Source organism: Poromitra crassiceps (assembly GCF_964638095.1).
Source record: "Poromitra crassiceps genome assembly, chromosome: 1".
Taxonomy (NCBI): Eukaryota; Metazoa; Chordata; class Actinopteri; order Beryciformes; family Melamphaidae; genus Poromitra; species Poromitra crassiceps.
Window position 1 is genome coordinate 21,561,740 of NC_139623.1, and position 11,639 is coordinate 21,573,378.

At 41.4% G+C, this 11,639-nt stretch overlaps 1 protein-coding gene across 1 annotated transcript; it reads right to left on the minus strand.

The window, feature by feature from the left end:
- Positions 1 to 338: 338 nt before the first annotated feature.
- LOC310776361 (uncharacterized protein) lies at positions 339 to 6,933 on the minus strand (the record flags this gene model as incomplete). The annotated part of the gene is made up of 6 exons (XM_083636557.1): positions 339 to 382; positions 4,099 to 4,247; positions 6,182 to 6,228; positions 6,363 to 6,428; positions 6,524 to 6,654; positions 6,918 to 6,933. The coding sequence occupies 6 exons, from the start codon at positions 6,931 to 6,933 to the stop codon at positions 339 to 341; spliced, it is 453 nt and encodes a 150-aa protein (XP_083492683.1).
- Positions 6,934 to 11,639: the final 4,706 nt, after the last annotated feature.

Consider the following 11,639-nt stretch of genomic DNA (forward strand, 5'->3'; position numbering starts at 1 on the left):
AGGAGCTGGACGACAAGGAATCCTGGTCGCGGTCTGTAAAAATAAGAGACAAAACTTAGAAATGTCTGGTTTATTCTTCATCAAGTCTATGTCAAATGTCACTAACATGTTAAAATGTTTGTTTTTACAGATTATATAAAGTGTTTACTTTGAGAGGAAGAGGAAGAAATCAGGGACCCCCGGAGACAATGTCCTGATGTTGAAGGCTCTAACAGAAAGATATTTGATATTGAAACATGAAAATACAGACTCCCAATAATGTCAACGCATCAGTAGTTCTTAAATTTCAATATTTAAATTAAATTAAAAGAAAATACCATCCGCAGATGGGGGATGGTCTACAGCAGGCAGGCTCGTGATGGTGGATCATGGCGTTGTGCCGCTGGAGGCAGGCAGCCGCGGACCATGGGAGGCACAAGAGGGGCAGAGCCTGGGAGTGGTTGTCGACCAGGTGTCTTCGGCCCGCTGCTGCTGTCTGTCTCTCCTGGCCAGAGCCTGGGCCTCCAGTACGGCAACCATTTTAGGGCATCCTCGTCAGTCAGAGTATAGGCTATCGTTCCTCAGTCTAAAGCGTTGTCAGTTGTCATGTCTCCTATAGTAAACCGTCGAGTGTGCTCTGAAACACCTTCAGTCCTCACACGAAAACGCTGTCATTCCTCCTGCCTCACTAAAAACGTTGTCGATCCTCCTGCAGACTAGCTGTCAGACATCACTCAAACTAGCTGTCAGGCATCACTCCTCACGTCTCACACAAAAACGTTGTCAATCCTCCTGCAGACTAGTTGTCAGACATCACTCAAACTAGCTGTCAGGCATCACGCCTCACACAAAAACGTTGTCGATCATCCTGCAGACTAGTTGTCAGGCATCACGCATCACACAAAAACGTTGTCGATCGTCCTGCAGACTAGTTGTCAGACATCACTCAAACTAGCTGTCAGGCATCACGCCTCACGTCTCATACAAAAACGTTGTCAATCGTCCTGCAGACTAGTTGTCAAGCATCACTCAAACTAGCTGTCAGTCATCACGCCTCACGCCTCACACAAAAACGTTGTCGATCGTCCTGCAGACTAGTTGTCAAGCATCACTCAAACTAGCTGTCAGTCATCACATGAAAACGCTGTCATTCGTTGTTTTTGGTTGTTCTTCCGTGTGTAATGGGGAAAGAATGCCTGTGAAGTTAGCAACAATTGTTTACAACTTCACTTCCGGTTGAATGCTTTTGCCTTTCAAAATAAAAGCACGCATTTTTTTATATTTACAACAGATTAAAGTAGTAATCTATGAGACCCAATAGAATTAACATAGTAACACTAAGATGAACATCTAGTTTAATTGACAACAGACTATAGATATATTTATATTTCTTGAAATTCTTTCAACACAAAGACCGGAAGGCTAAATTTGGACACATGTAAATTAAACATAAAAAGTTAAATGGCTTTAAGGTAGATTCCTAGGATACTTCTTTATTGAATGGGAAAGCTTATTTAATTATTTAATGGTAAACTGTTGTTCCATCAGGCATAAGATATCCAAACAATGTAGGGTGTGTGCAGAAAACATTTGACTTCTCCAATAGCCTTGGTTATGGCCTCTTGGAAGACATCCAAAGAATCGCAAGTAGAGGTGATGCACATTAAGCAAAATGGAAGGTTTTGGTCTTATGAAGTCATTTGCAAAATTTAGATACACAAGTCATGTGTATGAGTGATGACGTCAGCTGCAGTTAGGAAGAAACAGTTAAAACCCCCAGTTCCATCAAAACATTATTTTCTATCCAAATAAGTAAACAGTTTGATGGTGCAGTAGTTTGAGTGCTCTCCTATTACAATTTATTTATTTAAAAAGACAATGTATCTTTTCCATTTTTATTTTCAATTCTTGTTTTTGTCAGAGGTTAAGACAGATAATTTACCAAAATTCAGTATAACAGTTTATGGACAGTTTATTGACCTTTGTAGGTCAATAACAGGTGATTATAATCCATTGGCAGGTGATTACACTCAAATGACAAAAGCAGCCAATGAGCTGTGTATTGTGAAGCACCATATTGGTAGGAAATGCATGTGACATCATGGAAAGCTATGAATAGGCTAGGCTACAGTTCAAGGCCCAAGTGTCCAGATTAAAGGTTAATTTGAATACAGTGAGTAATCATAACACAGTGGAATTTGACTTTGTCCAATATGCATATCAACTCTCCCCTATATATAACTTTTCGAATGACTGAGATAGTATATAGAGTATTTTAATCCGTTATGCGTCTAAAAGTAAAATGTGAGAACAAATGGCATAACATTCCACAACGTATTTTGTACAGTGACATTCCAACAAGACCATAAAAATAAATACTTTCCCCTGTGTTTCATGAAATTTATTTGCCAAGATGTACTACAGAGATTAAAGTACGGTAACCAAATAAGTCAAAATCTCAAAATACTTGATACTCATTTTCATCACGTTATTTATTATTATTATTATTTATGTAATTTCAAAACGTTAAAAGATGCAGAGTGGCTGGCTGTTATCAGGACCATCAGAGAGGCAGAGTAGCTGGCTGTTATCAGGACCATGAGAGAGGCAGAGTAGCTGGCTGTGATCAGGACCATGAGAGAGGCAGAGTGGCTGGCTGTTATCAGGACCATGAGAGAGGCAGAGTAGCTGGCTGTGATCAGGACCATGAGAGAGGCGGAGTGGCTGGCTGTTATCAGGACTATGAGAGAGGGGCAGAGTAGCTGGCTGTTATCAGGATCATGAGAGAGGCGGAGTGGCTGGCTGTTATCAGGACCATGAGAGAGGGGCAGAGTAGCTGGCTGTTATCAGGACCATGAGAGAGGGAGTGGCTGGCTGTTATCAGGACCATGAGAGAGGGGCGGAGTAGCTGGCTGTTATCAGGATCATGAGAGAGGCGGAGTGGCTGGCTGTTATCAGGATCATGAGAGAGGCGGAGTGGCTGGCTGTTATCAGGACCATGAGAGAGGGGCAGAGTAGCTGGCTGTTATCAGGACCATGAGAGAGGCGGAGTGGCTGGCTGTTATCAGGACCATCAGACAGAGGCAGAGTGACATATTTACTTGAAAGTGCAGTCCATTCATTTAGAAGTCTGTGCAGCAAAGATGTGTGTGATGTCCTTTCAACCCGAATCTCTCTGACCAATCAGTTGTCAAAAGTATAGATTCAACCCAGATCGTCATGTTTACTGCCCAGTGGGGGTGGGGGGGGAGGGAAGCGAGTAGACCCGGACCGATACTGGCGTTGGAAATGAGCCTATACACCTTGGTGCTTGGCCTGCTAGCGCCCTATGTCAGCCAGCTGAATGTATATATCATTGGCCTCTGCAAATGTAGATGGTCTTGCAATATCCCTTTCTTCCATGGCAGTGGTGAAACTATCCAACAGTATTAGATATCCAGCCAGACACTCATCCACTGACGATGACAATTCAGCATTCTGAAGAATGGCCTCTGCTGCATGCCTAAATTCCACATTTGCCACCAAAGATGGTTCCTCGACCTCACATGCTAATTGTTCGGCATACCGGAGGAGATCGGCATCGATTGGGCTGAGCATATCAACAAAGCCTGTAGAGAAAAACATGCCTCAGTAATTAATACGTTTCTAAACACTTCATCTGATAGTGTCTTTCAATGTTTGTTACATTGATGTTTGAAACTCAATTCAGTATGGAGGCCCGGAACAGTGATTTTCAATGTATTTCCTTAATTATTATCTAACAGTACAATTAAAAAGAGTAATTCAAAAACGAATTCCCAAATGAAGTATTAATCCATCAATAAATAGTTCAATTTGAAAAGGGATTTTCAAAATCACCCATTAAACAGTCGATTTAAAAATTGCCTTTCCAAATTGAACTAAACATTGATGGATTAATACTGATTTGTGAATTAGTTTTGGCAGTAGTCTTTTTAATTGTGCAATTAAATAATTGAAGAAACACTTGATTACATTCCAAATGACTCTTCTTGTCCTCCATAATTCAGTAGCCTAAACTAGTGAATGCTACCCCAACCCACCCCCCCCGAAATCACAATGTATGAGAATAAGTAGCAGAGTGTGCAAATTGAGGCATACCAGCTGGTGGTGAAGTAAACATCAAGTCTGGCTTTCCAAATGGGCCTGCAACATTGCGTTGTTTGCGAATGTCATGGGTGTTCCACATCCACTGTTCCATGGTGAGCTGTCTCTGAAGCAGTGGAAGGTGTGTATATTGCAAACAATTTCTGTAGGTGAACAAGTGGTTATTAAATTAATATTACATGAAATAACAGACGAACAGTAACTGTATAGTATCAATCTTGCTTTAAAGACGAGCTGAACCCATGTGGTGTGAGGCTCTGAGACGTATCAGACTGAAAACAAATCTTGTCTGACATGACAGAGTTGAGAGGCGGGCCATATAGCGTCTCAATTATTTGCTTTGACAATTCTGGGGACTGGGTTTGGTGTTGGCCAATCCTGGCATGTTCCGCCCCCAAATCGAGTGTTAGTTAGTTATACTTTATTTTTCCCCGGGGGAAAATTAGTCATGGGCAAGGTACACCATTGCTTCATATAAAACAATTACACAATAATCACATAACATAGGGTAGAAGCATTTGACATGGTAGTGTGTAGGGCTTCATACAAGACCAAGTAGATGTCTTTTTCTAAGGATTGAAATTGTTGCCTAATTGTACTTGTTTTGTGGACTAAACCATATCAGACATAAATTATAAAAAGTATTTTAAGAGTATTTTTATAGGCCTACATCTTAAAATGTTTGGAAGGGATCTTTGAGGTTTGAAAGTCTTCTTATCATATTATATCTGATGTGAGGTTCAATTAGCTTTGCATAGAAACTGCCGGAAGAAATAATTTGTACATGTATCCTTTAGTTAATTTCAGAGACTACTTTTTAAAATTGTTACTTGAGTAAATTAATAGAATCAGTACTTCAACTTTTACCAGTCTTAGTATTATTTATGTTTTTACACAAGTAACTGTCCTTCTACTTAAGTAAAGAATGTGTGTACTTTTCCCATCCTGATGTGAGAGCCCATTTACCTTTGTCAAAAACTTTGCCGGCTTTGGACAGCTTTCATACACATTTTGACCAATGGCTTATTTTAAAACAAATGTCCATCACCGAACATTTTGTGAAGTCTCAGTGTATACATGTATATGTCTCAATGTCTATTATCCAGGAATCTCATCAACTCCACTGTAGCTTAAAAACTGAGCTCAGGGGAGCTTGTTGAACTGTCTACCCTATATCTTATACTGGCATACATATGTAAGTAGCTAACTGTGAATATTCTTTGGTCTTCTGCGTTCTTTTCTTTTTTTTCTGAATTTTTTGCCCATTTTTATCCCCCATTAGTGCTAATTTTAATTTATTTATCCTGGTTGCTGCTCCACCCTCTGCCGATCTGGGGAGAGCCAAAACTGGCTCCATGCTTCCTCCGAGACATGGGCAGTTAGCCAGCCACTTCTTTTCACCTGACAGGGGAAGCTTCACCGGTAGGACATAGCACGTGGGAGAATCATGCTATTCCAACGTGTTCCCCTCCCTCTGAACAGGCACCCCTAACGACCAGAGGAGGCACAACATCAGCAACCAGGATATTGCATGTTTTGGTGAAGGGGGTTCCTATATGAAGGAAACCCTCTTGGGGCACGGGGAGAACATGTAAACTCCACACAGAAAGGCCCTTTGCGGGACCTGGCAACACCATTCCCTTGTCTGTTTGCGGGCGGGAAGAAAATTAAGACTTTGGAGGCAGGCTGTGTGCTGCCCACCCAACCAGAAGGGAGAATCAACAATGGTATTTTCTGTGCTATTTTTCCAGAACAAAAAGTTTTTTTCCCTTCTCTTGGCTTTTGATTGGGTGGCTTGGCTTGAAGGACAAGCCTGGATGGGTTAAAAGCAGACTATATTTCACCGCCCAACCGCAGTGCGCGTTGTGTGTGGCTGGCAGCATGTGTGTGTTGGGTTGTCGTGTGACAATAAAAGACTGGTTTGTCCGTCTGACTTAAAAAAATAAAATAAAATAGGCCTCAATTCACAAACTTCCTGTTAAAAGACCCTGTTAGTTTCCATAGGTATCGTATGATACATTACTAGGTCCAAATCGGAAGGAGAAATGAAATTCATTGTCTCAGAAAGTTCACTTACATGTGGACAGGATTATCCAACTCAATCTGGCCAGACTCCATCATGCCCTAGATATACAGATAATTACACAGGATGTTGACAATATCCACATTTTGTTGAGAATCAACTTGTCTTGCCAGCACAGTTGTTCAAGACGCCTTAAAAAGTGAGCAAAGCTGAATAATAATTGCCTAAGTATTACCTCAAAAGCTGCCTGCCATTTCTTGATCCAGGTTTTCTTCAACATGCTGTTGTAGCATTCAGCTCTCTATAAATCAAAATTGTGAAAAAATATACCCAAAATATAGGAGTCCAATCATTACAGGAGCACTGACCAAAATTTAAAAAGTATAGTAAACATACCTGATTGTGCACTGATGTGCCCATTCTGAAGCTGTCTTGTGCTTTGTCACCGTCCTGCCGTAAGTGAAATGCAATCTGCATCTGACCAACAACATAGTTCTCCTTTCCTCTGTCTGCTCCAGGGGTGTTGTCTACGTGCAACGCAGGTAGACGCAATCTACACACTGCGAAATTACTCAGATTTGCGTTGGCGCACTGTGAAATGCGCTATGATACGTATCGTTTTCACTTACCATTCATAAAATTCACCCTGTGCGCTCTGTTACAAAGCGCGGACTTTTGGACCCTAGGGGCTTCCGTCGAGCCGACTCGAGCGTGACGTAGCCGTGACGTTGCTTACTACCAAACAAAACAAAACAGGACTGTGATGAGGCAGCTGCTATCGCAACGTTACCTGATGATATCGTCATACCTGGTAAGTCGCATGTACGTTATAATATGAACGTTACTGTAACAGCAGCAGGGGATTGTTTGGTACATTGAATTATATCTAGAACAAGCACAATAACTAGCTAGGTTGATACATGGGGGGGGGGTGTACTGCTGCTGTGTGTGTGTGTGTGTGTGTGTGTGTGTGTGTGTGTGTGTGAGTGAGTGAATTTAAACAACAGAATGCAATGTTTTGATGCAGTGTATATCTCCTTGTTTCTTTTAGATTGATAAAAATTGACTTTTGATGTGAAAAAGTGTGAACAACTAACAGGGTTCCCATTGGTCCTTGAAATCCTTGAAAGTTTGTTAATTTGAAAAAAAATCAAGGCCTTAAAATTTTGTGAAAATACACATGGGTCATTGAAAGTACTTGAGTTTAGGGCAGCATATCTCCACAGCATATTGTTTGCTGTGCTGTGTTAAAGAAGGCGAGACCATGATCACATAGTCTAGATTTTTGTGATTTTTTTTTTGCATACATTATTATATGGGTGCACTGAATACCCAGGGATGTGATCTAAAATAAGAAAGTAATTTTTGATGTCAGCTCGACTTTAAACGGGAGCTACAGTGTTTTTTTCTATTGCGGTCTTCATTGGGTCCGGCACCTGCCTTTGATTTCTTTTTGGGATGTGCGTGTCTCCACTGTTTTTAATAGTTGTGTTAACAGTAAAATTACTACCTCTGTGCTTTGATAAGCTTGTTCAAAATAAAGTGTTTAAATTCAACCTTTTTTCTCATGGTCTTTGGAGTCAGAGGGAGTATACCCTCTGAAAAAAGGTAGACTACACCACTGGTCTGCTCTGATGAGTCGTGGGCAACCTGTATTACAAAACAAAGCCAGCGACAAAGAAGGGATTGCGTTAAACGAGTGGTTTGGTTTTCAGCATAAGTCCTGTTAAAAAGGTTGTTGTTGTCATATCCAAACCCATGAATAAAACTTAAAAAGAAACCCCGCTGTAGTCTAGCATTAAAAATATTTCAAGCACTGGCCAAATACTTCACGTAGTGCGGTGGTTCTCAATAGTTTTCACGTCAAGGCCCCTGAAAATGACACAAATTAGACCACGGACGCAAGGTTAATAATAATTTGCCCCAGGGTCCCCCATCTAATAAGATTTCAGCTTTTAGATGATAAGTGTATGAAACCCATGACCAGTCATAGATTATGTCATTGTATAACTTATGGATAGTATTACACAGACAAAATGTATGGCCCTTTTTGCACGCGACCCCCTGGAACCCCAATGACCCCTTGGGGGCCCAAGAACCACTGATGCAGTGTATTTTTCATTAGGGAATGGTGTACAACTAGAGCAGTGGTTTCCAACCTTGGGGTCGCCTGGAATTCTAATGGGGTCGCCTGAAATTTCTTTAAACACACACAACCAATTTAAAACGCCCGAATATGATTTGGGCTTCATGTAAAATAAATTATTTGAGTCATGAGTTTAAGTCAGGATTGTGAGAATAAAGTCAGATCTGGAAAAAAGTTTGAATTAAGTTATTAACTCATTCACCGCCAGTTTAGGACTGCCAATATTTAGCACAGGCCAAAGATTTTCATAATTGTTGGTCATCTTTCAAGACCCACAGTAAATTATCTATTAGCACCAGAGTGATTTGCAATACCTCAAAATAAAGATGTACGTCTCTGGGTTCACCAGGAAAAAAAAAGTGAGCTTTTAGCATGTTCTGTACTCTACTTATAGCCATTTATATACACCCTGTTTTCACCCAAAAAGTCTCTGTCAGAAAAGAAATTGCAGAAAATGGCATTTATGTACACAGCACACAATATCAGGCAGAACTCGCTCTCAATTCTTTTATTTTGAACTGTATTGACATCAGACATGTAAATATTATTCATTATGACACAAATGACAAAAAAAAAAAAAAATATATATATATATATATATATATGTTATTTTACATTCAACAATACAGTTTGCTCAGTGTGAGTGAGTGTACAGACAGACACACAGACAGACAGACAGACAGACAGACAGACAGACACACCGACAGACAGACAGACAGACAGACACACACACACACACACACACACACACACACACACACACACACACACACACACACACACGATCCCCCTTTTAGATTTCTAACCCCACTTAGGATAAGCAATAACCACGCCCTGTGGCGCTGGGATTGGCCAGGAGCAACACTGGAGGGCACACAGCCCTCTGTGTGAAAGCCATTTATGTGGCGAGGCTGTGTGGAGGAGGAGAACAGCTTCTCCTCCTCCACACAGTTGTGACTCCGTCTCGTCTCTTTCGGGCTGGCACATAGGAACGGGGTCCAGGGACCAGGATCGATCATGTTGGTCACGGGTTTGACTACTGCGGTTTCGATGTCCGCTGCTGTGCAGCAAGTCGATCAGCTCTGCAGCGCGGCGAGGGGGCATTTCAATGGCGTTTCTCCTCTGCAACAAGGAAGCACGTTTCCTTTCCACCTTCTTCCTAATTTCAAACAACAGCTGCGGTATGTGTTTGATAACGTGCTGTCGGCTTGAGTTTGAGGTTAGGGACCCGAAACTATGTCACAGGCTGGGTAAGTGTTTCAACTATGCGCTGCACTCAAAAACACGTCAAACACGTCATTGGCGGGGAGGGCTATTTCTGATAACACGTCAAAGACGTCATTGGCGGTGAATGAGTTAACACGTTCACTGCCGTTGACGAGATATCTCGTCTTAAAAAAAAAACCCGGTTGACTGCCGTTGACGAGATATCTCGTCTTAAATTTTTTTTTTTTTTTTTTTGACGGTGGGACGTCGATCAACCCCTTTTACATCTCATATTAAAATATGGGAGGTATTGAATGTGTATAATCTATTTTACCGACCCACTAAGTGGCGACAGTGCTCTCCAGACGAGAGAAAGCCAAGCAAAAACAGCCGCGTGAGGAAGCCATTCTCATGAAAATGGATTGGCGAAAACGCTTTCGCTTTCGCGCAGGGAGCTGGCGGTGGGGGATTGCAAATTTGCATAATAGATTACGGGTGGAACACACTTTGAAAGCAGCATAAATAAGACCAGAATCGCAAAAGCTTCATCAAAGCTCTCAACCGAAACCCCAAGAAACGAGCGAGCCCATCCAGACTCGCCCAAAGAGCGGCCGCCAGCACACAGGCAGCAGCAGCAGCAGCAACTCGCTTGTGACACGCCCGCTGCAGAGCCAGGGAGGCAGGAGGAGAACACACACGGAGGGAGGAGTTTGAAGGAGAGGGGGGTTTCCTGCTGTTATGGAGGAAATTACTGTTCAAAACTATTGTTTAGATGTCTGACGTCTTACTGATGACAAAAATGAATGGTTAAAGTGACTGTTCTATCGAATTTCACAAAAAGGCATTTATCTCAGCTTAAATTTTCAGACGCTGAAACCATGCTGTATTCAAGTGCTAATCAGCGTTGCCAGACGTACGATAATTATCGTATTTGTACGATAATTATCGTATTTGTACGATAATTTCGACCTCTGTACGATGTACGATCAATAATCCCAAAATCCCTGAAATGTACGATAATTTCATAATTTTGTGACACTCAGTCGAATCCTACGTCTATCACTCTATCTGTTTATACAATCATCTCTTCAGACAACATATTTGCAGCCAATGCGTTCCTGTTGTTGCAACGCAGGCTGAGATCACAGCGTTGAAAAATCATGGCAAGTCGAAAAAGTAGCCTGTGATCAGCCGCAGCCCCCCGACATAGGCGCGCCGAAGGCACGCCGCGCTGGGGAGGGGGCGTACGATAATTTCACTCCAAAAACAATAATTTTGACCCTCTGGTACGATAATTCAACATTTGCCATCTGGCAACACTGGTGCTAATGCCTACATAACTACTAACTCTACAAACTAACTCTTTTAGACAGAGAAAGCACACATTCTATTAGTTCTTTTGAGATATTTTGTGTTCACAAAATCTTAGCAGAAAATAATCCTCGGCTGTTGAAAGATGAGCCAGAATCCTCAAAAAAACCCATTGGCAGAAGCTACCTACAGTAAAAAAAAAACGGCTGGCAGTGAATGTGTTAATAAAAAAAAATTGGGGGGGGGGGGGCTGAATTCTGAGGGGGGAAAGTCAGAATTCTGAGATTAGAGTCAGAATTATGTCAGTACGTTCAGAAAGAAAAATCAGCATTCTCATTTTAATGTAAGAATTTGGAGGGTAAAAGTCAGAATTTTCAGATTAAACTCATAATTCAGCAAAAACAATCAGATTTCTGTTACATGTGGTATCATTGATGAGGTCAATGATGTACCGAAATTTGAACGTCTGGGGTCCAATTTTTGGAAAGTCAAAGTGGGGTCACAAGCCAAAAAGGGTTGGGAAGCCCTGAGCTACAGGCAAATAAGGATTTTAAATGTCCCTCTGCCTCCTCATAGCTATCGCAACAAATCAAAAATAAATTAATTGAATGGCAAAGTATTGGCTGAATTTTTAAACATTTATACATACCATTGTGCTCTTGGACAGCATCAAGAAAGTATCTTGCAACAAAGCTTTGTAGATGTGCCAACCTTAAGCCACACAACTTTCCTTGAAAATCTATCAAGAAATGACAAATCCATCAATAACGGGGACATGATGATAGTTGAGCTATTACAGCTAAATGGTAACTATTACAGCAAAAGCCAGTCTGTACAGGTTGTAATATC